At 54.6% G+C, this 25,728-nt stretch overlaps 12 protein-coding genes across 12 annotated transcripts; 7 read left to right on the top strand and 5 right to left on the bottom strand.

Annotated features, from left to right (window-relative positions):
* Positions 1-531: 531 nt before the first annotated feature.
* Positions 532-1,378, bottom strand: N656DRAFT_771274 (guanylate kinase; the record flags this gene model as incomplete). The annotated part of the gene is made up of 4 exons (XM_064813846.1): positions 532-597; positions 653-950; positions 1,026-1,165; positions 1,235-1,378. 4 exons carry the CDS (start codon positions 1,376-1,378, stop codon positions 532-534), a joined length of 648 nt encoding a protein of 215 aa, XP_064666678.1.
* A 560-nt stretch (positions 1,379-1,938) lies between these two features.
* On the bottom strand, positions 1,939-3,554 carry N656DRAFT_716724 (uncharacterized protein; the record flags this gene model as incomplete). The annotated part of the gene is made up of 6 exons (XM_064812153.1): positions 1,939-2,550; positions 2,614-2,822; positions 2,886-3,021; positions 3,081-3,180; positions 3,238-3,361; positions 3,413-3,554. The coding sequence occupies 6 exons, from the start codon at positions 3,552-3,554 to the stop codon at positions 1,939-1,941; spliced, it is 1,323 nt and encodes a 440-aa protein (XP_064666677.1).
* Positions 3,555-6,346: 2,792 nt separating this feature from the next.
* N656DRAFT_839333 (FAD/NAD(P)-binding domain-containing protein) lies at positions 6,347-8,601 on the top strand (the record flags this gene model as incomplete). The annotated part of the gene is made up of 4 exons (XM_064818897.1): positions 6,347-6,380; positions 6,444-7,052; positions 7,112-7,186; positions 7,255-8,601. 4 exons carry the CDS (start codon positions 6,347-6,349, stop codon positions 8,346-8,348), a joined length of 1,812 nt encoding a protein of 603 aa, XP_064666676.1. The 3' UTR covers positions 8,349-8,601.
* Positions 8,602-9,372: 771 nt separating this feature from the next.
* On the top strand, positions 9,373-10,108 carry N656DRAFT_356578 (uncharacterized protein). Its single transcript, XM_064809360.1, has one exon. The coding sequence runs from the start codon at positions 9,516-9,518 to the stop codon at positions 9,882-9,884; it is 369 nt and encodes a 122-aa protein (XP_064666675.1). The 5' UTR covers positions 9,373-9,515; the 3' UTR covers positions 9,885-10,108.
* Positions 10,109-10,511: 403 nt separating this feature from the next.
* On the top strand, positions 10,512-11,021 carry N656DRAFT_771271 (uncharacterized protein; the record flags this gene model as incomplete). The annotated part of the gene is made up of 1 exon (XM_064813845.1): positions 10,512-11,021. One exon carries the CDS (start codon positions 10,512-10,514, stop codon positions 11,019-11,021), a length of 510 nt encoding a protein of 169 aa, XP_064666674.1.
* A 302-nt stretch (positions 11,022-11,323) lies between these two features.
* On the top strand, positions 11,324-12,256 carry N656DRAFT_771270 (heme oxygenase-like protein; the record flags this gene model as incomplete). Its single annotated transcript, XM_064813844.1, has 1 exon — positions 11,324-12,256. The coding sequence occupies one exon, from the start codon at positions 11,324-11,326 to the stop codon at positions 12,254-12,256; it is 933 nt and encodes a 310-aa protein (XP_064666673.1).
* Positions 12,257-13,050: 794 nt separating this feature from the next.
* Positions 13,051-15,833, top strand: N656DRAFT_801222 (Zn-dependent exopeptidase; the record flags this gene model as incomplete). Its single annotated transcript, XM_064818093.1, has 2 exons — positions 13,051-15,570; positions 15,642-15,833. The coding sequence occupies 2 exons, from the start codon at positions 13,051-13,053 to the stop codon at positions 15,831-15,833; spliced, it is 2,712 nt and encodes a 903-aa protein (XP_064666672.1).
* A 585-nt stretch (positions 15,834-16,418) lies between these two features.
* N656DRAFT_783397 (vacuolar protein sorting-associated protein 35) lies at positions 16,419-19,906 on the bottom strand. Its single transcript, XM_064815952.1, has 4 exons — positions 19,584-19,906; positions 17,238-19,455; positions 17,025-17,171; positions 16,419-16,951 (listed from the first exon to the last, which is right to left on the bottom strand). The coding sequence occupies exons 1-4, from the start codon at positions 19,715-19,717 to the stop codon at positions 16,787-16,789; spliced, it is 2,664 nt and encodes an 887-aa protein (XP_064666671.1). The 5' UTR covers positions 19,718-19,906; the 3' UTR covers positions 16,419-16,786.
* A 1,098-nt stretch (positions 19,907-21,004) lies between these two features.
* N656DRAFT_783396 (NAD(P)-binding protein) lies at positions 21,005-21,881 on the top strand. The gene has a single exon (XM_064815951.1). The coding sequence runs from the start codon at positions 21,182-21,184 to the stop codon at positions 21,695-21,697; it is 516 nt and encodes a 171-aa protein (XP_064666670.1). The 5' UTR covers positions 21,005-21,181; the 3' UTR covers positions 21,698-21,881.
* A 7-nt stretch (positions 21,882-21,888) lies between these two features.
* Positions 21,889-23,312, bottom strand: N656DRAFT_356370 (uncharacterized protein). The gene is made up of 2 exons (XM_064809357.1): positions 22,018-23,312; positions 21,889-21,957 (listed from the first exon to the last, which is right to left on the bottom strand). The coding sequence occupies exon 1, from the start codon at positions 23,205-23,207 to the stop codon at positions 22,140-22,142; it is 1,068 nt and encodes a 355-aa protein (XP_064666669.1). The 5' UTR covers positions 23,208-23,312; the 3' UTR covers positions 21,889-21,957; positions 22,018-22,139.
* A 1-nt stretch (position 23,313) lies between these two features.
* N656DRAFT_356465 (uncharacterized protein) lies at positions 23,314-23,770 on the bottom strand. The gene has a single exon (XM_064809359.1). The coding sequence runs from the start codon at positions 23,647-23,649 to the stop codon at positions 23,419-23,421; it is 231 nt and encodes a 76-aa protein (XP_064666668.1). The 5' UTR covers positions 23,650-23,770; the 3' UTR covers positions 23,314-23,418.
* Positions 23,602-25,728, top strand: N656DRAFT_783393 (uncharacterized protein). The gene has a single exon (XM_064815950.1). It carries the CDS (start codon positions 23,891-23,893, stop codon positions 25,355-25,357), a length of 1,467 nt encoding a protein of 488 aa, XP_064666667.1. The 5' UTR covers positions 23,602-23,890; the 3' UTR covers positions 25,358-25,728.

Here is a 25,728-nt window from a genome sequence, read left to right as displayed (position 1 = left end):
ACGCCGGGCGAGACAACCCCGAGACGGGCTTGTCAGGTTGCACCATGGTTCTGCTGTCTCACAGAGCAGGTGGAGAAATGCGCTCCAATGGACGTTGCAGAGGAGGCCCAGGAACATACGTTTGATCGTGGACGCTGAAGCTCAGGCACCGTTCAGATTGTTTGCCGAGCAAATCCAGCCATCTGGGCACACGCCGCTGGGCTTTACACCGCAGGGACGGTGAGCTGGCTCGGTCGTTGGAACCCAGAATTCGCTGTGACAAGGCCGACATATCGACAAACTGACCAGTTGGGCACTGGATGCGGCGCATAAGACCACTGCTGAGGGCTCGCCAAGGATCATCTAGTCTCATCAATGTCGCCCTGTCACTCCGGTTCAGCCGAACCTTGGGGTACAGGTGTATCCCAAATTCCCAACCTTCGTACAGATCGATGAATCAGCAGATAGAGATAACAAGACGGCGTCAAGTAACGAATCTTCTACGATGGTATCTCACGAATGGGTCTGGAGCGAACAAAACTTCATGCAGATCTAAGCGTCAGCTGGTGGGGGTGCGAAGACGAAGTCCTCAAGCTCCTTGTATGCAGTTTCCAAATCCTGGGCCGGTTAGATACCAAAGAATGTGCCTTGCGAAGCAGGACAAGCGACTCACATCGTTGACGATAATCCTGTCATGCACGCCCGGAACTTTAGAGTAATCCAACTCGGCCTTTGCCCGCTGCAGCCGCTTCTGGATCGAGGCCTCAGTTTCTGTCCCGCGCCCCCGGAGGCGCTTCTCCAATTCTTCCTCGGATGGCGGGGCGATGAACACATAGCGGGCGGGAAAACCAGATGCCCGAACCTGCTTCACGCCTTCCACTTCGATATCCAGAACGACAATCTTTCCCTTGGCGCTCTGTTCCTCGATCGTGGCTTTTGATGTGCCGTAGAGGTTGCCGCTGAACTCGGCACTGCAACACCCGCGTTGTCAACAACAAGCCATCCAGAATTCCAGCGACAGGTTCTATGATCCGGCCGTTCCATACTTCTCCACGAAGCCATTCTTGGCCTTCAGCTCAAGGAAGGCCTCCCGCGTGACGAAATGATAGTCGACGCCATCCTGCTCGCCGGGGCGCGGGCCACGGGTCGTGTGCGAGACGGAGAGAGTGAACGTGTCGGGATGTCTCTGCTTGGAGCGTCAGAGACAATCGAAATCGAAGCCAGGGTGAGAGGCAGAGAGTAGCGAGCGGCCTACTTGGAAGAGGAGCTTGTAGAGTGTGCCTTTGCCAACCCCTGAAGGACCAGAGATAACGATGGGACGGGAATCACGAATGACTGTAAGACTTAGCGCAAAGTTACGATCGGGAAACGTAGGAGAGGATGGCTCACCAGGCGCCATTTTATGGACAAACGGAACCGAGCGAAAGACTTGGAGGGAAGCAAACAGAGGACGGCGCATCTCTCGATAAACGGTCAGTCGCGGTTGGAAAATTGGCGACGGGGACCTTGAAGCAGCGGGGCTGACCCACTTCCTCGGGATTGTTCAGTTCAGGGGTCAAAGGTACTGTGTACTTGGAGAATACACTTACTGGATGGGAAAATTCACGCTAGAAATAGGTACTCAAGCTGTACCTAAACTCCATGCCGGAAATCGGACACTGTGTCAATGCCGCGGAATTTGAACCAGGCCGCATTGGGTGCAGCAATGCAGACTGCAGCAGTGCAGAGTTACGGATACAGTACGGAGTACCAGGTTCATCAACACACAATTTGTTCCCTTTCAGACCTGCATGCCCTGAGGCCGGCTCTGGGCTCCTAGCTACAGATCTCGATGGACATTAAACCTCACAATACTTGAATCCTGATGATTCCCAGTCCTCCTTGAGGAGCCATATCCATACCCATTGCAATCATTAATCCCACCACATCCCCATCTCCTTTTAGTCCACAAGATTGCAGTCATGATCTAGCAAACAGTCCAAAACTCACACTAGACCTCTTCGGCTTCCTCTCAACTCTTCTTGCTGGAGTTGCTGCCGGCATGTCCCCGTCTCTCCTCGTATGTGTGAGAAAGTAATAGTCGCTGAGATCGCGCCCGTCCGGCGCTAGGCCGGCAAGGCTCTTGCGTGTCTCTACTACCTCCACTGATGTTTGCTTGACAATGACACCGTTCATAGAAGAAGTGACACGCGCCGCCTCTAGATCAGTGAGCTGCACGGGCGAGGGGGTGTCTACCTGCCGCGTCTGCAAGTCATCGTTGTCGTTTTGGGTGTAGATATGCTCCTCGCTGTCATTGGCCGTGAAGTTAGGAATGGGATGGACGCTTCGCGGGCCCATGCCGCGGCGCGGGTTCTTCTCTTCAAGCTTGAAGCCTCTCGGCTTGCCCTCCATGCTCCGCGAGTGGCCGGCCGTTCTGTTCTGTGATGACGACAGTGACCGGAGGCTCCCGATGATGGGGCGGAACAAGCGGGTGATGAGCGGCGTGATCATTGGCAAGTTGGACGTCACCACCGCCACAAATGTCTCTCGCACGGCCCACGAACCCGCCTGCTGAGCGCCGTTGACCGGGTCCTGTTGGATTTTCCATTGTGTCAGAGCTATTCTTGCTAACCAAGCTGCCTTGGAGGTACTAACCGTGATGATCAGAACGCAGCGCAGGATGCCTGCGACCGTCACGAACGCCCCACCGGAGAACAGAAAGATGAGACCAGCCTTCTTAAGGGGCCTCAGCGAAGAATGCCACAGCATCGGGATGGGGATGGTCATGAGGTAGAGATCGGTCAAAACATTCAAGACTACTGTGACAAGTATGTCGACCTTTGATATGGCTGGCTGACAGGAGTCTGCGCTAGAGTTAGCCACGGACGAATCTGATCTCAGGTACCTAGCGTGGGGGATTTACGCACTGCCCGGATCAGGGTATATTTGCCAGTTTTTGCTGAGCGGGCGACAACTGAGCAGAATTGAAAAGAGGACAGCTATCCATGTTGTGAAAATGAGAACGAATCCGGTGTAAATCCGCTTTCGAAACCCAAGGCCATCCTATATTCGGAATGTCAGCAATGCCAAGCCTGCCCTTACCCAATCTTGAAAGGTCATACCGTCAGGCGAAGGTAGAAGGTGCACATGGCAGCCTTCATGATCCACAGCAAAAAGGTGTAAGTGGACCAGCCAGCGACTTGCGTTTTGGAGCCGTTGACCCTTAACTCAGCTATCAGCCTGAGGCAATATGCCGTTGTCTCGGAAAGAATATCTTACCGCAGTCTGAACTCCTCGCTGTTTGGATCGAGGAGACGCCGTTGCTCATCCGTCATGGCATTATTGGCAAGGCCTTTCCAGAATGCCCCAACCGAGTACGCCAAGTACGTCTCTACCGAGTAGACTATCTGCCTGACGCCGTTAGTGACCCTTGGGCCTGATGGTACATGGAGACCTGCCGCTGCTAGCACCATAAGATAGTCGTCTGGCTGGAGGCCCTTGAAGCCACCTAAAGATATCCTGGCAAACATTCTTAGACAGATTACCAGGAGACCTAACCCCAACAGGGCGAACGCCTCCTGCGCAAAGGCGTCCATGACAGAGAGGGAGAACCTGGGCTGAGGGCCCGCCTTGACCCGAAATGTCGACTGAATCGAGAATAATGGCGATAAAGGCTTTGATGTCGTGGTTACGCCAAAAACGTTAGGAACCAATATTGGCCACCTTGGCAAATGCAGCCACTTGAACTCTAAAGGCTTGTGGGAGGACTGTCTTCGAGAGATCGAAGAAAAGAACAAGGGAGCTTAGATGACAGCTGAAGAACTGCTCCCGTCAGAGAAGGACAGTCGCGATTCGACATGGCGAAATGATCGGGAGTCACGAATATGGTTGGAGAGTGAGGTTAATAAGGAGGAAGACTACAGTCTGTAGGCATAAGCAAACCCAGGACTACAGCACGGGGTATCATTAGGATAAGTTACCCATCAACCTCGATGTAAAGGGTGTGCAACTGGGGAAATGTTCCGACCCGCGTGTGACGCCGGGATATAGTCTCTATTCGTGGGTTTGCGAGTGGTGCAAACATGCACCGCGGACTCGAGGATGGCAGGCCGCATTTCCCAAGCGTGTCTTCGATTCATGGTTGGTGTTTCTGGCCTCGTACTGCAGATTCATTGGCGGACATCAGCAGCAAACCAGCCAAGAGAAATGGGGAAACGGAGTTTGGTCGCGGGATCCTACAGCTGACTGCGCGTTCCCGTTATTTGCTCTGCGCATACGAAAATCAACACTTTGGTAGAGGAAAAGGGGTTTGGATGCGAGAGTTAGCATCATATTCCCTGTTAGCTGGTGAAATTGAGAGATCGGGTCCTGCAAGGCAAGATAAGGTTACAGGAAGGTGCCAACAGAGGCATTCAGAAACAACAGGATCGACCTTACACAACCTAACCCACGCTCAAGCTCCCCCATACCTTCCTTCCACTTAGGTGAAAGATGCGACAAAATGGTGTATCTGCCACCTGCTTTTAGAAACTCAGCCCAACTTAGGTGCCCGTGGGTATGAGCTGCAGATTTCTGCACTTCACCCAGGCACTGCATCATCAGGTCACCGTGAGTTATCACCTTACATCGATGACAGGAGAGTACGAAATATCCTACCATAGTACCAGCCTGGATCAAGAATCAGGCTCAACAATCTATTTGAATGAGATCTGGCCACCCAGCTGCTTTCTTATCCGAGAGACCCAAGTGAAGTCGAGTGAGGCAAGGCAAGCCTGACATGGGAATTAGGGATAATATCACCCTACGGTTCCTACCCATCCTGGGTTCGTTTCCCCACGCTTGAAGCATGAGTTTAGAAAACTTTCGGCTGCTGCCGGGACTTGAAATGTGCAAGATGGGAGGATGGCCGGGCCGTCGGAAATCATGATGCCCGGGTTGCAGGCACGGTAACACAAGCACATGGTTCCGGGTACACAGCATACACTATCAATTTCTGAGAACGACTTATTATCACACCTGTGGGCATGACCCAAAATTGGATGCTCAACTTCCTCTCAAAAACTCCACCATTATCGTTGATAATCTTACCTCGCGTGTTGTAGAAACAACTCACAGATCAGTCGTAAGCGTTGCTCAACTATGGGAATGCTTTGGACCAGGCGTTGCTTGACCGACACCTTCACTGAACGTCCTCTAATGCATCCGTCAAACGATGCAGGGACAACTCAGTGGTCAAGCCTTGTTAGTGTGATCCTACAGCATGATAAAGCCGAACTGTCGAAGGCATCCATGGAGGCTGGCGACGAGCCGCCGAGTGCCAACCATTCCTTTGGGATCCGGAACCGTGCAAGGTTTGTCCCGCCGACGGCGGGGGTTCCCCCTCTCGTCCGGTCTCTCCGCGTGAGCTGCATAATCCACGTTGATTCGTTGTGTTCCCCTCCTTATATGGTCAAGTGTATAAAAGGGAGACACAAGGCTTTGTCGTTGTCTCGGTGGTCCAAGGGCTCGGGTGCGTCCTATGTAGTAGGTACTTGTACCGGAAACTTCCAGTACCAAGCTCCCTCGGCGTGTCGAGCATGGGTTCGAAGCTTTCAGGGAGCACCTATCTGGAGTTGTTATTAGCTCTTTTTGGTGCCGATTCCGGCTATCGTACGCAACGCGCACCTGTTGAAATGACCCAAGATGGCAGGATCTGGGCTATGATTGGGCCTCGCAATAAGAGAATCCCATCAAGGAGCAGGATTACAGTTTCTGCGTAACACCAGGAAGAAACTGGTCTACGTCGTTCAGAATAGGCAAGACCGGGCCGAGCGGGCACGCTTATTCCGGGATTCCTCCCCGAACGTCTACCTGGCCAGTAGCAATCCCAAGTCGGTGAACCCGTTTCGAAGCTTTACATTCCTGCAACCGAATCGGGTCATCATGGGATTGCACGAAGTCAAAACTCGCAGATGTCAGGGGTATCTTACCGAACCAACAGTGATCTTGACAACCGACTCTGGAGTCTGGACTGTGCAATATGCATGAGGCATCTTCCTTTGCTCCACCCGCTCTTCGAGGGAAGGAGCCAAGGAGCCAATGTCACCGTCACATTGCATGACAGGGGTCAAAGCCAAGACCACGAACACAGTCTCCTTTTCAAATTCGTTCAAATTTTGGCAGCAGATCGTGTGCAGTGGAGATATCCCACGTACCCGGACTCCGATATGCAAAGCGGGCGATGTTCCTTGATGAATACGGCTCACTGCCCCTTTGAAACTCCCACTGTCCCCGTCTTTTTCAACCTCTGGGCTCCGTGATACTTATCGACACCCGCGATCCTACTCGATTACGGGTCTTAAACAACGGGAAAGGACAGGAACGCGAACAGCGTCACCCTCTTCCCACAATGGAAACTTTAGATCTTGTAGTCATCGGTGCAGGCAGGTAATTTACTTTCCTCACCGGCTCTGAGGACGCATGGCTGACATTGCTACTTCTTTCAGGCGTCTTTGGCCTCGCTTCGGCCAAGGCATTCCACCAACTAGAACCTCACAGGAGTTTGGCCATTCTCGATTCTGGTTATACTCTTGGAGGTGTTTGGGCCAAGGAACGTCTCTATCCGGGCCTTAAAACTAACAACATGCTGGGAACCTACGAGTACCCCGATTTTCCCATGGACGAGACCTTCGGAGTCAAACCCAGTGAGCACATTAGCGGCGAGGTTGTTCACAATTACTTAACCAAGTACGCTCAAAGATTCAACATTTTCGACAAGATTCGCTTTCGGTCAGCCGTTCTTACTGCTGAGCACCAGGATGGCGCGGAAGGAGGCTGGGTTCTGACGGTGAAGAATGTCGACACAGATGCGCACCATCAGATCTATGCTCGAAAGCTGATCATGGCTACCGGGCTCACTTCGGAACCCTTCCTGCCACATATCGATGGCCAGGAGAGCTTCGGGGTGCCCTTATTCCACAGCAAGGATTTCATTAAGCATCAAGAGACGCTTAACACGGCCAGATCAGTGACTGTATTTGGCGGCACAAAATCGGCTTGGGATATCGTGTATGCGTATGCCTCTAAAGGTATCCAGGTCAACTGGGTCATTCGAGGTACGACGGACCAGTCTATCAGTTGTGGTCTGGACCAGGCTTACACTTACGTGATACAGAGAGCGGTCATGGTCCGTCATGGCTGGCCCCCCCTTACGTCACGCCGTTGAAGAAGTGGCTCGAGAAGCTTGCCCGTGAGTCTCCCCCAGCCTGGACTACGCGTAGGGCTTGCTATTTCGCTGACACATTGCGTGTGGTACAGATACCCGCATGCTCACATGGTTTAGCCCCTGTATTTGGGGCGAAGCTGATGGCTACACCGGAATACGGAGGTTCTATCACGGATCCGCCGTTGGCCGTGCCATCACCAACGTTTTCTGGTCGATCTTGGGCAATGATGTTCACACACTCAACAAGTACGACTCCCACCCGGAGACAAAGAAACTCAAACCGTGGAGCAAGCCAATGTTCGTGGCCTCTTCCTTCTCGATTCTCAACTACCCTACCGACATCTTCGAACTGGTACGCAGCGGCGTCGTCAAGGTTCACATTGCAGACATCACGGGCTTGTCAAGCCGGACAGTGCACTTATCCGGTGGTACACAGCTTGACACGGACGCACTCTGTTGTGTTACCGGGTGGAAGCACGTACCACCCGTCAAGTTCCTGCCGGAGGGCATCGACAGGGAACTCGGCCTGCCCCACACGCTCGGGCAAAGCACACTGTTTACATCTGAGGCGGTGGAAAAGGCCGACCAGGAGATCCTCACGCGCTTCCCGCGTCTTAAGAACCAGCCGGTCCAGAACAAGAACATGAAGCCCCTCCTATCCACCCAGGGCCTATCCACACCCGAGAATATCAATCCTTCCACTCCGCTCACCCCGTGGACACTCTACCGATTCATGGTCCCGCCCTCGGCCCGCTTCCTCCAGACGCGGGACATAGCCTTTGCCGGTGTGCTGCTCAATTTCAGCACTCACATGATAGCCCACGCCCAGTCGCTCTGGATCAACGCCTATTTCAACGACGACCTGCCAGCCCGCGTCCTGCCGCCTCTGAATCAGCAATATGAATTTGAAGTGAAGGAGACCGAGGTCGCCAAGTCCCTGGACGAGCTCCGTTACGAGACGCTGGTGCACGCCCGCTTCGGCAAGTGGCGGTACCCGGCCGGCCACGGGTCCCAGTTCCCCGACTTCATCTTTGATGCGGTGCCCTACATCGATCTGCTGGTGGGCGATCTGGGTCTGAAGGTGCACCGCAAGAAGGGCTGGTTTGCGGAGATGACGGAGCCTTATGGTCCTGAAGACTATAGGGATTTGGTGTCGGAGTATATGGCAAAGGTACGGACGGATTAGGAGGCGTGGTTCTCAGTTGGTGCCGATGTCTGTTTGGGAAGCTCTTGGGGATTGTTTCAACCGCTCGCTGCTCGCTTTCATCAGGTGGAGGTTCGTGTCGAGAAGCATTATATATACCTGGGGGCTAGTTGATATCGGAGGGGTCGTCTTCTACCAGCGTCGCGTTGTATTTTGAAATGGCCGAGCTCAGTTCGGGAGGATATCTTGTCGTATGGTATGACACTTGCTTGAAGTATCCTTGAGCCTCGCAAATCTATTTAGTTAAGTCAGCATTGCCTTCCAGGTTTTCGTTCAGGTTCTGGCCGAATGGACCATGGATGGAAGGATTGGCAGATAAGAACGATCCATTATTCTGAACGCCAGAACTTGCAGGCAGCTGCTTTTGAAATAAGGTGCTTACCCGTTGCAAGGTGGGTTCCGGGAGGAGTTGACGCTTGATAGCAAGCTTGTTCCTGTACCCGTACCGGGAAGTTTCCACTTACAGGAAGGGATCTTGCCATCGCCACTTCCTTCAGTCAACCCCTCCAGAGATAAGCGGCTCATCAAGCGAGCGGTTCGTCCCAAATCATTACAGTACCTAGTGTGCCAGGTAACAGAAAGACCTCGCGGAACGGCGGCTTGAGCCCGGTCCGGGATGCAAGAGGATGCAATTTGTTGTCTGAGGGAAAGGTAACGAAAATTGTGACGATGGATGATGTTACTTGACATACCCCAGAGATGGCTGCGAGGCCATCCCAGTCCCCCACTGCCAACCGCCGCCCGCGCGGTGACCCTCCTTCCCCGCCCATTTCGATCATTCCGTGATACGAATTACTAAATGTTGTATTAGTATGAGCACCCGTTGCGTATTAGCTGGTCATGTGTTGTGGGTGACCCGCGCTTGATTTGTAGATGAGGCAATGGTGTTGCAAGTTGTAACCCATGGGCCATTGCCCTTGCTACTGCAGCCGGTGATGAAGAGGGAAGGAAAGAGCTGCATCATATGTACCTGCTGTGGGCTAAACTGCGCGTCTGCTTGCTTGTGGTATAATTCTCAATTTCTCCCAGACCCAGTTACCCAATGGCAACGCGCTTCTTCCACCGTCACCGACTTTCAAAGCCCAGCAACCTTCAGGTACCTACTCAGCGACCACGACGTCAATCAGATCTGCCTACGAACATACTACTATGGCCGGTCCAATCTCTATTTCCAGAATCGAGCCGGCGGCCGGTCGACCCGGCAGCCTCGTCTCGATATCAGGCTCCAACTTCTCGGATCGTTTAGATGAAAACAAGGTGGAGATCGGCGGTGTCCCGGCGCTTGTTGTGCGCGTGGCGAAGACAGAATTACAGGTCCTAGTTGACGAGATATGTACCGGCGGCCCCATAATCGTCACGTCCCATGGGTCGATTGCGACGGCACCCTCCCGATTCCAAATTTCGAAAATGCTCCCGGCTCCAGACAGTACTAACTTACTAAGCCCTCGGAGAGCGGGCCCCCATCACCGTCCACGGCCCTCAGCATGGTACCCCGACCGCCGGCATAGAGGACCATAAGGTGCGTCTTGGTTCTCTTTACGCATGGTAAGGATGAGCCTCCGGCCGAGCCGGATGCCGAGCGGGATGCTGAGATCTCAAGTCTCGACCGTGTCAACCGCTACTGGAGTGAGGCCACCTATGCCTTCGACCGGACTTCGGGCGCCACGACGTTTCAGTTCACGGTCGAATCGTGAATAAAGCTCCCGAAAGCCGGGATTGCGTATATCTGGAGCATAGAGGATATCATGTCCCGCCGTTACCTCTTCACCACTACTTCCGCCCGCCTGTCTCCTAGATTCGCTTTGAGAAGTCCGAGACCCGGACTGCCACTCACAGTCTTACCTAGAACTGCTTACTCGATGCTGATCAGTAATCCTCCAAAACCCCTGCCATCGTCGCATCGACTGCATGATGAACCAATGATGAGGGGTCTGACGAAGAGCTGGGCTCATAGCGAGCACAAAACTTCATCTTGACAACCCTCCAAACGTGCCCACGGTTAGAGCGCCATCTCTAGTCACCGCCGTGTCTATTAAAGATCTGGAGTAAGTAACCGGGCCCGCAACCGCATACGGTGACAGTACGCCGGCTCACACGGTCATACCGCCGCAATACAGACTGAGTGCAGTAACTGACGGCAACACCATGGCCGCCAATCCGGAAGCCGCGGAGATCATCCGCAGGAAGAAAGCGCAGTACTGCCGTTTTCTAGACACCAAACAGTGGGACGCGCTCGAGCAGCTCGCGCTTCCCGATGCAGAGTTCCGCTTCCTAAACCCGGACGGATCTGTCATAACCATTGGCAAAACGCCGCTAGACTTCTCCACGCCCAAGGCGTTTACGGCTTTCATGGCCGTCCTGTTTGACAAGGCCCGCACGCTCCACATGGTCGGAGGATCCGGAGAGATTGAGCCCCGCGATAGTCCGGACGAGATGAGCGCTGTCTGGGGCATGGAAGATCAGATCGTCATACGCGGCACGGCCGGACTGGCGGAGATGAGGGGGGGCGGGTATTATCATGAGATTTGGAAGAGGGACGGGAATGGGGGTGACTGGCACCTGAAGTCACTGAGGCTGGAGAGAATTTATGCCAAGTCGAGCGTCTTGGGCAGGGTGTTCGCGTTCTTGCTGAGTATCTGGCTCATGTTGTCGTAGGGGGCCGACAGAATACTGGAGGTGCGAAGGACCGCTACCGGTACCATTCCTTTGGCTCATCCGGTTAGACATTGCCCTGATTGGTGGGCCCCGCTGTGCAAGCAAGCTTCATCAATTGCAGTCACCCAGTTACCAGGTAGCTACCTGGCCCAGAGAGCGAGACCCTGAACCCTAAAAAGTCCAGATCCATATCAACTTACCAGGCCATTCTTTCACTCTGCACACACGACCACGAGAAGTCTCTGATAGCTGTCGAAGAAGCCCTTCATCGACCCCCTACTTGAGCAGCGAGCAATTACGTCATGGCTACCCCGCGCAGCAGCCCAGCATGGTCCTTGACTTCGCACCTTCTGGCCAGCGAACAAGCCCTCTTCAAATCGGCGACGCAGCACCCCTTCCTGCTCGCCGGCGCCGAGGGCCGCCTGCCCAAGGATGTCCTCAGCCGCTGGCTTGCCAATGACAGGCTCTACATCCACTCGTACATTCGCGCGGTAGGCCAGCTGCTCGCCTCCATCGACTTGCCGCGGGAAGCGGCTCGATCAGAGGAGGCATTCGAGACGCAGCTGGCAGACTGGCTCATCGAGTCGCTCGTCTCCATCCGTAAGGAGGAGCGCTTCTTCATCGACGTGGCAGACCGGTACGGTCTGGGGATTGAGATTGGCATCCCGCTGATTTCTAGCACCGCCGCCGGCGCGTCAGGGGTTCCGGACGACGACGGCAATGGCCGGGGTGGTAGGAATCCGAATGAGCTTCCCGGTCTGGGGATGATGCAGTCCGTTTTTGCATCCATCAGCGCCGTCCCCTCGACCTCGCCCCCGGATCCGGACTCGGGGCCCAACCCGACCGCGGCTTCCATCACGGCCCTTGCCGCCAACCCGCCGCCCATCCTTCCCTGGCTTGAGGGAGCCATCACGTTCTGGGGCACGGAGCGGTGCTATCTGGAGGCGTGGTCGTGGGCCAAGCGCAAGGCGCGCGAGGCATCGTCTGCATCTGGTGGGAATGACGCCGACGGCGGGGCGCTGCGCAAGGAGTTCATTCCCAACTGGAGCAGTCCCGAATTCGCGAAATTTGTAGAGCGCTTGCAGACTTTGATTGATTCTGCCGTGGCGAAAGTGCTAAAGGGTTATGAAAAGGAAGATGAGAGGGAACAGGTGAAGCAGGGGATCTTGGCGAGGGTTGAGGGCCGGTGGCGGACGCTGTTGGTTGCTGAGAGGGCTTTTTGGCCGGATGTTTAACCTGATTAAGGTACATACATAGTGAGAAAGGATTACGGAGGTTATTGACGACGAGTTGCGCCGGCTCCTTGCAAAGATCGAACACATGTCTTAAATGGCGACCATGTTGAAGTCATCGACAAACGGAACAAAGCCATGAAACCTTGCCAGCCGTTCAGGCTTGTTCTCTAGCAGCTCACGTTGAACCTTTTGTATACAATACACTGGTTAGTGTACAAGGCCTGTTTGCACCAGGGGATGATTACGGAGGTGTGCGCAGGTTGGACCGAAGTCTGCGGTAGGTTAATGATATGTAAGCATTAAGTTATGTAAATACATTACACATATTAATAGTTAAGCCATAGTCAACCCTGAATGTTACGCGTGCAATGTGAAATCCGTTATTTGACATCTGCATTAGGTAACCCCAGTGGCTGTGTGGTCGCCAAGGGACAGCTGCGACAAACCGCGACTGTCTCCAGATAAGACAGTCAGCGCTTCAGGAGCTCATTTCAACTTCCTATTGTTACGGCCACAGCACAAACATCTACGGATATCACCGCCATCTCCATCAATGCCGGTTCACAGAACAGATGGCCTGATGTGCGTTGTATTTTTTCTTCGATTGTCGCTAAAAAGCTCGTTCTTCTCTACGCTCATTTGAACTCTTCCTATTTGGCCCAAAGTCCATTTCGCCCCATCCCCTTTTTGAACCCTCCAGTAGCTAGGTCTTTGCCTGAATCATCATCGACCTCGAATGTCCTCGTCAGCCCAGACGCTCAGGCGCACACCCATCCTGACAGCAGCAAGAAACCATGGCGCCAGAAACAGGCCAGCGGTACGAGCCGGTGCCTCCCATACCAACATATGAAGAAGCTGTCGCCGGGAGCAGCGGCAGTTGGCGAAGCGAACGCTCACCAATCGACGACCCCCGAGATTTGGGCGCAGAGGGCCAAGGGCTCTTGAGCTCGAGGCATGCATTCGAATCACCAACACCGACCCAACAGGCCCCGACGGGTCGTCGACCGCGAGGCTACCGGCCCCCGACGGTGGAAACCGACGACGAAAGTGATCTGTTCGCCTCCGACGACTCAGACTCAGATGCCGAGACGGAATATGTGCGACGGGAGATGCAAGAGCTGGAGATTGATGACTCCGAGGTGTCGCGGAATCGATCTTCATGGGGGAAACGCATTGGGCTTTCCCTCTCTTTACCGCAGTGGCGATGGACGTGGAGGTGGAGGTTACCACGTTTACGAAGCGATGGCGGCAGCTCCGGGACGACACAAGACGCAGACGATGGCGGCAATAGCGCAGACTCTGGAGGACAGATTGGCCCTGGCCTCCTTGCCCTGCCTAAATTTGGCAGCGCAGCGCTCCTTCTTCTGATAGCTCGCATCTTTGCCATGCTCCTCGTCTTCGGCTTCCTTTACCTTCTGTTTGCTAGCGACATGTTCACCAACATGGCGAGGCGGATGGGCAATCCGGTTGATCCCGAAAAGCTGCGCAGCCACCTTCAGATGCACGTGGACCCGCGGAGAATAAGGGATCAACTACAGCACTTTACAAGCTACGCGCATCTTGCGGGGACCGAAGGTGATTATGCCTTAATGGAGGACACGGAGATGCTCTTCAAGACGTACGGGCTGGAAAGCGTCACGCGGGACGTGTACCATGTCTACCTCAACTATCCAAAGGCCGGAGGAAGGGCGGTGGAGATTCTGGGGCAGGACGGGAAGCCGATCTGGTCCGCAAAATTAGAAGAGGAGGAGACGGGCGGCGAGACTGCCGGCCGGCAGACGTACTCGTTTCACGGCCACTCAAAATCTGGGGATGTGAAGGGGCCACTGATCTACGCGAACTATGGGTCGAGGGAAGACTTCCAGGCGCTCAAGGACAGCGGCATCGACACAAATGGCGCAATCGCACTCGTTAAGTACTATGGACCGCTCAGCGATCCAGGCTTGAAGGTCAAGGCTGCCGAATTGGCAGGCTTCGCGGGTTGCATTATCTACAGTGACCCAGCTGACGACGGGTTTGTCAACGGCAAGACAGCGCCTGATGGCCACTTCATGCCTGCGGATGGCGTTCATCGCGGCGGTGTGAGCTTACGCAGCTGGATTTTGGGAGACGTCTTGACGCCCACGTGGGCCAGCAGGGACAACTTGCCGAGGATGAAAGTTGAACAAACCAAAGGGCTGGTCAAGATTCCAAGCCTGCCATTGGCGTCGCGTGATGCCCAGGTTTTGCTGCAGCACCTCAAGGGGTTCGGCCACCATGTTCCCCAGTGGTCCGGACGGGTTCCTGACGTTGACGAGTATTGGACCGGAAACGGCTCGTCACCCATCGTTCGCTTAAAAAACGACCAAGACGAGGAAGAGAGACAGCCTATCTGGAACGTGTATGGCAGGATTCCTGGTCAAGAGCAGCAGGAGAAGAAAATCATCATTGGCAACGCCCGTGATTCTTGGGCATTCGGAGCGGCAGACCCCCACTCTGGAACAGCAATCATGCTCGAAGTTGCTCGGATTCTAGGTGACCTTTATGCCCGTGGCGCCTGGCAACCTCTGCGCACCATCGAATTCATGTCCTGGGACGGCGAGCAGTATAATCTGATAGGATCGACCGAGTACGTTGAGCAGAACGAAGACGCACTGCGCAGTGAAGCTCTTGCCTACATCAACCTCGGCGGGGCCGTTTCTGGCTCCACCTTGCGAGCCGCTGGCTCGCCCGTGTTTCGCAACCTGCTCCTACAAATACTGAACAGGGTATCCGATCCCTATTTCAATGCCACGCTGCGGGATCTCTGGGACCGACGGCATGGCGATATCGACGGTCCCCTCAACGACACGGCTTGTATCCCGTTCCAGGATATTGCCGGGACCTCGTCTTTGGATCTCTACTTTGATGGCGGTCGTTTCCCTCGTCATTCTAATTACGACAATTTCGAGTGGATGGAAAAGGACGGTGACCCGGGCTTTGTCTACCACACACTCCTGGGACAAGTCGTCGGCCTCCTTGTTCTTGAACTCTCGGACCGTCCCATCATGCCCTTCGATATGCCAGCTTACGCGGACAATTTGAACCGCTGGGTTGAGGAGCTCGACTCGTGGGCCACGAAGCAAGGCGGGGCTGATCGATTGTCGGTAGCTCCACTCCGCGACGCCTCCAATGAGGTTGCCAAGTCTGTACGCGAGTTCACCAAATGGGAGGTCAACTGGGAAAATACCATCGTGGCGGCCAGCGGGTGGGAGCCGACAGGCCTGGGCCGGAGCAGATGCGAGTACAACTCGCGCATGGCGAAGTTTGACAGTGACCTGCTGGATGCGGCCGGGGTGAGTAAAAACGCCAGCAATTTTTATTTCGCGACGCTATGTCACGACGCATGCTAACAGAAAGGGTGCAGATACCGAACCGGAAGCAATTCAAGCATGTCGTCTTTGGCCCGCCGCTGTGGCCTGACACCGAGTCCGACGGGGCCTACTACTTCCCTTCGATCCGGGACGCGGCCCTGTCGGGCAACTGGACGCTCGCCCAGGAGACGGTCAACAAGGTTGCGGGCATCCTGAGGCAGGCTGCTGCCAACCTGGCCAAGTGATGATGGCAAGCCTTTTTCGCTTGCCTGTTTACATATTTCAAGAGAGTACACCACCGCACCATCGCACCACCGCTCTCTCGCCGTCTCGATCTAAAACGGCATGCACCAAACCTCCTCCGCCTACTCTTGACTGCGGCCACTACTGGTTTTGATGTTCATATTGGTTGGCTCACCTCCTCCATTTTTTTATGTTTTCTCGATCTTGCATTGCATCGGCGTACTGGGTTCCACGGTTTCAAGTCTTGCTTTTTTGAACACCAACATTTGACACTGCACACTGTATTTTCCTTTCTCGTCTTGGATACCTACTGTATGCGGGGAGGGCCTCTGACGTTATCCCCACGTTGTACATACGACTGTTTATCTATCCATCTACCACGCCACTTGCGGAGCGCAATCCATCTGTGGCTTCGAGGCGGTTTATTTGCATGACTTTGTTTCTATACTCAATATATTGTTCGTGGCTGGATAGCTAGCAGCGTGTAGGCTGATAACAAGAATGCGGTCTTCCGTTGTGGAGCGATCCTCGATGCATATGTCAAAACAATTCTGTGTGTCCTAAAGACTGATGCTCAATGAGTTCAATGTGAGACTGCGTTATCATATTGATACATTACTGGTACTCCATAGCGCCAAATGAAAAGGGCTGCCGGAGGTGGGAACAGAATATTTCTATACACTAAATGTACAGGACGTATCGTCCCACCAGTGGTTTGTGGTTTGTGCTCGTTTGGTCCGCCTCATGACGAACTGCCCTTGTGTCTCCATTGCCCCGTTCATTAATCCATGGCTCACTCTGTGTCTCCTATCCCGTTGACCTCAAGGCTACTAGTACGAGCTCACCATTCATTCCGTCCCAACCTCAAAACTTCTCTCCATAGCACATACTGCCAGCCCACCAAACTCGCGTCCCTTCACAAATTCTGGGTATCATGTGCAGTATGCCTCCCTCATTACTTTGGAGTCAACACGACGCCCTCATACTCCTTGCTCTGGATCATCTCCAGGGTCTGCATGAAATGCTTCCTGCTGGCCTCGACAGAGGCCGAATCCTGCTGATTGCCCGCCAGGTTGGAATGGATGAGCTCAATGAGGCCGTTGAGGTACTTGGTTGTGACCTAAGGAGTGGGGAGGAGGGGCAAATTAGCACACATTGTGAGCGAACAGTACGGGAGTAGGGGTTCAACCCACCGACTCGTTCTTCTGATCAAAATAGTAGACATATCGGTCGAGGATCTCGACAAACAGCTCAATCGACGTGGCCGTCTCCATGCATGAGTCCGCTACGCGAAGAGCACGTTGTAAACACTCCAGGACTCGCTTGCCGTCGCGGTAGAGCTGGGGTTTGATGTGGTCAGTACTATCGTTTGCAAGTATGAAGCCGAACAAGGGGCGGGGGCTCACCTCAGTATTCTCGTCCTCCCCATTGGCGGCAATCGGTGTCGCCCACCACAGATGGCTGGCCAGATAGACAGCTCTGCACTGGTCGGGCTTGCGAAGCAGTTTGCTAGCATGCTGAGCGCACTTTGTGATAAGGGTGTCGTAGTTCTCCTTGCCAAAGTTCCGTGTCCGGTGCAGGGCGCTGGCGATGACGCAAACGGCTTGAAATTGGGCTTTTGAGTCGCTGATTGCCTCCTCATAGACTGTGAACGCCTGGGCAAAGAACTCGTACGCAACCTCCTCAAACCCTGTCATGTCCGCAACCTGCCCACAGGAGCAGAACAGTCGAAGGGAAAGCTCGGCGGCGCCCGATCCATTGACTCTGGAATACAGTGTTGAAATGGCAGAATGCAGGGATTTGAGCAAAGCGGAGGATTGCGATGACCAGTTGTCGTCGTAGTGCTCACGGGCCTTGTAGCGGCGAGCAAGTTTGAGGCCCGCGGTGACGAGGGGTGGTGTAGTAGTCCGGATCCGCTCGTTGCCCTCAGCGTATGCCTTCCTAGTCATTTGCAGCAGCCGGAACTGGGTGTCATTGTCGTCTGAATGGATTAGGTGGACAAGGCGAGCCAGCCAGCCCTGCTCCTCCATCGTCTCATCAGTCTCAAGAGTGCGACTCCGCGGTTGTACAACGCCAGGGTAACCAGCCGGCGCCTGTGACCCTTCCTTGATGAGGACCTTCAGAATTTCCAAGACATTCTCAAGGTTGAAAGGCGTTGAAATGAGTGTTTGGTTCTTCAGAAGAGTCTTGGCAACTTCCCCAGCCACGGCTCTCCGCGTCGGGTATGTTTGAGACTGGAAAAGGGGCACGTATGTGGGGAGTGATAGTGCTGTAAACACAGACGCATATCTCCTAAGTGGGCTTTGGAGAAGAGCCAAGAGGCTCTGCTGCGCCGGTGGTGAGTGCAAGTCAGCGCTGTTGGCATGTTCCTTGACCTTGGCGTTGGCGTAATCCAGAATCTGATCCACGTAATCCAGCCTCTCCGGGTAGATATTTAGCGCAAGGTTGGTTAGTGAGACACACAGGGCAATTGTGTCTTGGATTGGAAGATGCTGGGCTTGCACCAAGTTCTTCACCTGACCGAAAAAAATCTCATACAGCCGCACGTTCTCGGGAATTCCTCTGCGCTTCTTGGGCGGCTCCGTTTCCTCTCCGTTAACAGCAGTCGCTTCGGTCTCTGCTATTGATGGCGCCGCTTCCTGGTCCGCGTGTAGGTCGTCCGTTGTCGACGCAGCATTGGTGCTAGGGCGGTCACCGTTGTGGGGTGACTCGATGGCACTTCCAGGGACGCTGTCATTCTGAGCGCTACTTGAAGGCCCTCCTAACCTCGTCTGTCCAAGAAGCTGCGCCAAAGCCTCTTCTTCTATCTTTCCCCTATCCTCCTCTGACTCGTTCTGCGATTCGCGCTCTGCATAATCGGAGAGGCGATCCATGAGCCCAATGACGATGGCTTTGACGTTGACATGAGGATTTAATCTTGACACGGCGCCGAGGAACATGTCGAGAGTGTGGAGATGGAATTCGTCAGGGAATACCTGGGTGATGACTTCGAGGAGATACTCTTGAGCAAGGACATCTCGGCACTGGACAACCTGCTCCAATAGTGGCCCGAGGATGCCATTCTTGTACGCCGGCAAGTCTACCAGCTGGCTAAGTCGGACAATGTTGCTCCCCACCAGCAACTGGAGCTCCTTCCTCTCCTGTGTCCGCTGCTCACGCTCCCTTGAGTGCCCCTGGTGTTGTAAACGGACCCAAAGCTTGTTCATCTCGACGAAGTTGGTGAGGATGAAGTTGATCGAGTCCTGAAGGTTACCTTCTGGGCCATCAGAATCACCCGTCGGGAGGTAATCCCTGGCCTGACCCGAGAGGTAGTAACGCAAGAAGAGACCGCGAATCGGGTGCTGCACGCCACGGCTCATGTCCATCATGTCTTTCATAAGCTCTTTTACCGGAGCGCCCTCGATGGACATGTAAGCGGTGCCAACCGTAATCATGAGGTAGAGACGTGGAATGATGTTTCCAGCATACTGCACAAGCTCGTAGAGGTCGGCAAGGTGATTGACGGGGTGGTTCTCGCGGAGGTGGACGGAGAGGTAACGGAGCGCATCGAAAACGGCCATGTACAGCTCGTAGTATTGCTTCGGGCCCAAGCTACTGGTCCGCAGTTCAGAGACGAGTGTCGAACTGCGCGACAACCCAGTCAGCTACTGTATTGTATCCCAGGCGCTGCAGCACCAGCGCAGCTTCGACATCATCGCAGAGGCCAGGCCAGGCAAGGCAAAAAGCAGAGCAGCGCAGGGGATTGAACACACCAGCATTTGAGAGCATCCATCAGTTTGCCGGGGGTGTCAAGACACTTGCGCATCAAGACCGTCTGCTGGCGCACGGCGATGAGGGCATCCTCGAGGAGACGGGCCTGGTCCTCAGGCGGCGCGGGCGTCGACATTTTGGATCTCTCACTCTCAGCAGCGTCGTCGGCAAAGTTCTCGATTGGCTGGCGCAGGGCGAGGGCAAAAATAAGGTGCCTATAACGGGAGAGTCATGCGCGACGTTGGAAGCGCGTACAATTGAAGCCGAGGTGTTGCAAGCCGAATGACGACGCCAGCAGAGGCACGGATGGACCTGCCAATGCATCCAGCGGCGGCAGCAGCAGCCGCAGCTCCGCTGATGCGCTGAGGCCTGAGGGCAGCTTGCAGGGTTAGGGGAAACTGCTTACGTAATGCCCCACTCCTAACACGTGATGGTTGTTCAACGTCACTCGACTGTACTGCGTGCCTGCTGTGTGAGAAGATATTTGCTGTTATCGCAAGCAAGAATCTGGCCGGTAGGAGTGATCTCTCTCCTACCCTCCCGAGTCTCCCTAACGGATGTGGGCACGCAAACGGAGTTGTCCAAGCAAGATCCATCCATGTTTGGGCAGGCGGCAACCACCTGCCTGGGTCCCGTCGTGAGTTCCTCATCGGATTGTGAGAGCACCGGTTGTCCCTGATGAGTGGTGGATGGAGCAGCAAACACGGATGGAAGGCTTCTTCGAGCGCAGCTCCCTGAATTCACCTACACAGTGGTAAATGGGTCTTGTCACAAGCCCTTCGCGCTGAGTGAGCCTTCAATCTCCCTTACTAAGATCACGCCCTCAGTTTCCAGATGTGGAAAACGACGTCAGATCTTTGCCAGTGGATGCCACTGTACACGGTAAAGCCGTATGAATCCGCCGTTAAGCGTTGCCTTCCAGATTCCAGGTTGTCTCGGGAAGCACCTGACAAATCCGAGATTGAGAGGAGAGTATGCTCGGCAAAGTAACCAAAACTCGTCCGATTGATTTCACAGCAAGGAAATGGTTTGCCTATTTAACTGCTGAATATCACTCATGTCGTCTCGAGATCACCATAGCCACTGATCATACCAAGTGCGATTGTGCGAGAGCGTTTCCCACTTCGATTCACCAGCTTTCTGGGCTCGCTCCTAAGACAATCAGCATCCCAGTATCACGGTCACTAACAGAGTAGCAACTGCTTCAGAATCAGCAATTTCAGCAAGAGATACTCAGTCAATGGCGCCGGATACCATCTCCCTGACCGGCAAAACCGCCATTGTCACCGGCTCCGGCCGCGAAAATGGCATTGGCGCTGCCATCGCCATCGCCCTAGCCCGCAATGGTGCCAATGTTGCCATCAACTACGTCTCAGGCTCATCTGCAACGCGAGCTGCCAAGGTAGCAGCGAGCATCGAAGCCCTTGGCGCCAAAGTCGTTGTTGTCCAGGCCGATGTGTCAACTCCTGAAGGCGCAGCGAAACTGGTCCAGGAGACTCTAGAAGGGTTCAAGACAGATAAAATTGACATTTTAGGTTCGCCTTGAGCAATTCGCTTCTCTTTCAAACCTCGAACCAAGCGAAGTTAGCGAACTAACAAGATGCCAAAAGTCAACAACGCCGGCTGCGGTGCCGGACAGGGAAAGCTCATCACCGACCTGACGCCCGCCGAAATCCAGCAAGCCTTCGCCGTCAACACCTTCACCACGCTGTACACCGTTCAGGCGGCAGTCCCGTACATGCCCCGCGGCGGACGCATCGTCAACATCGGCAGCGTCGTCTCGAGGATGCACAACATGCTGGGCACGGGCGTGTACGGCGCGAGCAAGGCAGCACAAGAGTACCTGACCGCTGCATTGGCAGCTGAACTGGGCGCATCCAGGGGCATCACCGTCAACACTGTCGCTCCAGGCCCTACCAAGACCGACGCCGCTACCTGGTTCCCAGCAGGTGAGCTCAGGGACGATGTGTTTCGGAAATTAGCCAGTGGGAGCCGTTCGGGAGCGGTGGCAGGGAATGTGGAAGACGTGGCTGATGCTGTGCTGTTGGTGGTTTCCGAGGGTGCCAGGTGGGTTACAGGGCAGTATATTGCCGCGAGTGGGGGTATTACTGCCTAAGTGGCTATCCTAGTGGCGTAGAGTTTGGTATTGATGGTCTCTGGGGGTTTCACTGAGGGGTCAGGTTGGTATTAGGGTATGTGTTGCTGGTTGAATGTCACGGCTGTACTGTACAACGGCTGAAACGAGAGGATTTGTAAGAGAATCATCGTTGGCTGATATAGAGCTGTCGCGCGATAGAGAGTGTTCCTGAGCATTCGTTGGCAGCATATTCCCGTGCTCGATTGTGCGTGTTGCTTGTTCAAGTGCCTCCTGTAGTTCTGTCACACTTCATCAGCGCCGGAAATTCTCCATATCAACCTAGCTGACTCCCTACCTACCAGTCGAAGCCCTTGTGAGAAGTATTGATATCATGAACAATGATATGCAAAAGAGGCTGCAAATGTCGCGCCGCATGCATTCAAGTTAAACCATGACGTGTGCAATTCTAGCTCTAACTTCTCTACACGACTGTCCCTTCCAGCAGTCCTAAGACACTCTTTAGCCTGTCTATCCTCTGTTCCCTCCCAGTAGCCGTTCTACCAAGTGTGCCATATACGGTATCCAAAGCATACTTGACTTTCGGAACCACAATCCGTTCGCGCTCCGTGGCAAAGTATTCAAACAAGGGTAGCATCAGAAAACAGAGCCTCAAGTAGCCCCTCAACTTCACCTTGGCTCGGCGCCTTGACAGCGACAGGTTCTCTTCTTTGCCGTATCTCAGGCAACCGGGGAAGCCGTCGACTTTGATATCCTCGCTAAACTGGAGGATTTTGTCCAATAAACTCTCCAGAGTGTCGTTGTCACCTGGGAGCCCTGGCATCGCCGTTTGCTCACTGGCGGAGAGAAGATGTTTAAGCGCCACAGCTCTGTCTTGGAACTGAAAGAAAAAATTGTTTGCTACCGCCCCTTCTTGGAATGTCCACAGTCTCTTGGGCCAGGGTGACGCCGCGATGATGGCCAGGGTGCGGTCCGCTGGCGCGCCGCTAGACTTGAACGACATGAGGGATGGCACCAGTGCCAGAACGCTATGAGCGGAAACAAAGACACGGCAGATATGGCGTGCCGCGAGCTTTTTCGTGTGGCGATCCGCCGACGGCAGGCACAATGAGTCAATCCAGAAGAAGGTGCGCCCAGCCGGACTGCCAGTCAGGGCGTCGACAAACCCCTGAATCTGACGTATCCGGCACTGCGGTAGCTCGGCCCCCCGAGAGTTGCCCATACCTTCGGCCCGGACATGGCTGATGGCGACGTACTGCGCGGCGGGATGCGGTGTCCCCTGGCTAGTGTAGGCTAGATCTAGCTCGATGACCTGTAGGGGTTCGGCTGTGCTTTTGCTGTTGAATGCAACGCATATGGATCTGCCGCTTTCTGCCAGTTTCCCCAGCTTGCCGCTATCGACCTTGATGATGGGACAGCCGGTGCGGCATATATGCGTGGGGCTATAGTCCTCGATGTCGGAGACATCGCTACTATCGCCTTCTCCCCCGCTAACGGAGTAAATATCAAGCTGGGACAAGGTGGCCAACATTCAGATTTCCAGATTTGAGGACAAGAACAAGAACCGCGATGCATGCCCGCGACGGAGGGTTGGGAAAACTTTGGGCAAATATTTTGAATTTGAATTTGACAGCGTGGCGCGGAAAGAGGCGAGGTTGACACATGCGCCACCGCAGACAAAAGTAGACTGTATGGAAGGCGGCTTATGGAGGTATGGCATGCGCAATAACGTACCCAGCGAATCAGCCTATGAACAGGCTCGGGCTCTTCCGCGCTTCTTCCCCCGGCCGCCTGTCGGGCGCTCCAGGTACCCGAATATGGAGGCACCGGGTGAGACAAACATGAGGCTTTTCTCCTGTTGTAAGCCCACGTTGATCATTGGACGGCTGGTGAGTAGAACTGCAGAGGAAAAAGCTTGCGGATGCAAACCCCGCAGCAAAAGCAGCTGGTGGCCAATACGATCTAGATATCATCGCTAGTGTTCCCGAATTGGGTGTTACGATCGACCGGGGACGTGAGCTGGCGGTTATCGCGGTAAGCGGCGAGTACGGAGCTGGAGAAATGGGGAATCAGGGGACCGAGAGGCAGCCTAGATAAGGCATGTTTCCATCCGAGACGGGCGTTTCTGCCAACCATGTAGTCGTCAGCGCAAACCAAACTCTCCATGAATACAATACCATTTCATGCTAAGCCGCCCGATCCACATAGCGAAATATGGCCTTAGGCGTGGTCACCAATCTGGTCCTTTTCGGAGCCTTCGCAATCCTAGTGACCTCGTCACCCGCAGCCTTGCCCGAGCTGTTGCACCAGTTACGAGGGGTTTCGGATGTTCATGTGCATCAAGAGGGTGAGGCTTGTCCCCCTCCTCCGACTCCTCGTCCGGCCATCGACCTTCTCCGGGGCCAAATGTCGAATCCCGCCGAGATCCTATCCGTACTCCTTATCATCGGCGGTGATGTCGTCCAAAAGGCCATTGCTCAGCAGTCCGGAACGCGACTCTGGATCACCCCAGTCGCATTTAGCTTCGGCTGGGTCGCCTACACATTCAATGCTGTGATGTCAGTCTTTGGCGATGGGACGCTGATGCCCAGGCCAGAGGACGAGCTGTTCGTGGTCAATCTCAATTCCGGGACTCGCAAGAGGAACGAGTCATGGGTCCTCTGGAGACTGGTGCGCGACCTAGAAATCAGTTCTGTGTCCGAGAAGAAAAACACAGTGCGGATCTTCTGGTTTGAGCCTAACGCTGGACAGCCCACAATGGACTGGCTGTCGTGGCTGTTTGTAGTGTGTCTCCCCGTGCAGCTCGTTCTCGCCGCCATCCCCTGGTGGATGCACGGCAACTGGATTATCTTCTTTATCACGTGCGCTGGCAGCGTCCTGGCCACAGTCACCGGGTCGTTACCACAGTGGAAGATGGAAAAGTATGATGCAAGGAAGAACAAGCCCGGCATGGGCTATATCCTCACGAGGGGAAACGGCCATCCTCACAGCTTCGGCGTCATGAGCAGGCCCTCGCCGCCCTCCTCCAAACCTGGTGGGGTTCGCCTTGACGACTCCCAACCTGGGGGGTTTCGCCTCGAAGACCTGGCTGTCGTCCGCCCTGACAGGGTCCAGTCACCGGTAACAAAGATGGCGATGCCCATTCTCGCAACTTTGTGGGTAGCTCTCCTGATAGCGGTGAGCGGCCTGCAGCGGGATACATGGTATCTGTTTGCGGTAGGCGCCGTTGGCATGGTCCAGAATATTACAGTAGCGGGCATGCCACGCACCCCAAGTGCGCACGGCATCCCGCTCAGGGAAAGTGGTCAGCTGAAAATGCAGGAGAACAAGACCATGGCCTTGCTTCAGGAGGCAGAGCGGAAATTTCCGGGTCTCGGGTTGGAAATGTTGGGCATCTACTTTGAGGGCACAAAGCTGAACCCACAAGAGGAAGCATTCTGGTCTAGGGCGAGAGAGTCGCTGAAAGAAAGGAAGGAGCAGTGGGAGGCTCGCCGCGGGACGTTCGAGGCTGAAGACGGCTGCTTGGGAGCAGTAATCGATGCCACGACTCGCTCGCCCGCACCGGGAATCGCGCTGGCACCGCTTTTGACACCTGACACTTTTGGCAGAAGGAGTTCGACTGCTGGCCACGATGCTGTTACTCCGGTCAATGGACACGCTCCAGCAAATGGGTCTCAATAAGAATGTAGAGTACATGCCTGGGAGGGTCAGGTGATAAACCTGGCAGTGGCTGGTACGAAGAATTCTGCCCGATCGGCCTGCAAGCAGGCAACTAATATTGGACGTGACGTAGAAATGGAAGCGATGGTGAGACGAATCGTCGGAGCCCGGGTACGGTAACCACCTAGGGTGCCTTGGAGAAGCAACGAACCAGCCAGAAGAGGCAGTTGGAGGCTCGAAGGCAACCACACATGAGTTAGGCTGTTAGCGGAATCATGGGATGTACTAGTACGAAGTACCTACCGTACGGGGTACTGTAAACTGTACTGTACTGTACTATACCGCCTAATCTCGCATCTCTGCGGTAGCATCGGCCATGGTGGGAGGGGGGG

This window comes from Canariomyces notabilis (assembly GCF_033297395.1).
Source record: "Canariomyces notabilis strain CBS 508.74 unplaced genomic scaffold N656scaffold_27, whole genome shotgun sequence".
In the NCBI taxonomy this organism is placed as follows: Eukaryota; Fungi; Ascomycota; class Sordariomycetes; order Sordariales; family Chaetomiaceae; genus Canariomyces; species Canariomyces notabilis.
This window is presented reverse-complemented; position numbering and strand designations above follow the sequence as displayed.

What these genes read in the sequence shown, in the direction of transcription:
- N656DRAFT_356578 (XM_064809360.1), top strand. Translation starts at nt 9,516, where the DNA reads ATGGCCGGTCCAATCTCTATTTCCAGAATCGAGCCGGCGGCCGGTCGA.
- N656DRAFT_783397 (XM_064815952.1), bottom strand. Translation starts at nt 19,717, where the DNA reads ATGTCGACGCCCGCGCCGCCTGAGGACCAGGCCCGTCTCCTCGAGGAT. An exon ending in ATGGATGCTCTCAAATGCTG is followed by an intron (nt 19,456 to 19,583) that starts GTGTGTTCAATC and finishes GTTGTCGCGCAG; the next exon opens with TTCGACACTCGTCTCTGAAC. An exon ending in TTGATCAGAAGAACGAGTCG is followed by an intron (nt 16,952 to 17,024) that starts GTGGGTTGAACC and finishes CCCACTCCTTAG; the next exon opens with GTCACAACCAAGTACCTCAA.
- N656DRAFT_783396 (XM_064815951.1), top strand. Translation starts at nt 21,182, where the DNA reads ATGCCAAAAGTCAACAACGCCGGCTGCGGTGCCGGACAGGGAAAGCTC.
- N656DRAFT_356370 (XM_064809357.1), bottom strand. Translation starts at nt 23,207, where the DNA reads ATGTTGGCCACCTTGTCCCAGCTTGATATTTACTCCGTTAGCGGGGGA.
- N656DRAFT_356465 (XM_064809359.1), bottom strand. Translation starts at nt 23,649, where the DNA reads ATGATATCTAGATCGTATTGGCCACCAGCTGCTTTTGCTGCGGGGTTT.
- N656DRAFT_783393 (XM_064815950.1), top strand. Translation starts at nt 23,891, where the DNA reads ATGGCCTTAGGCGTGGTCACCAATCTGGTCCTTTTCGGAGCCTTCGCA.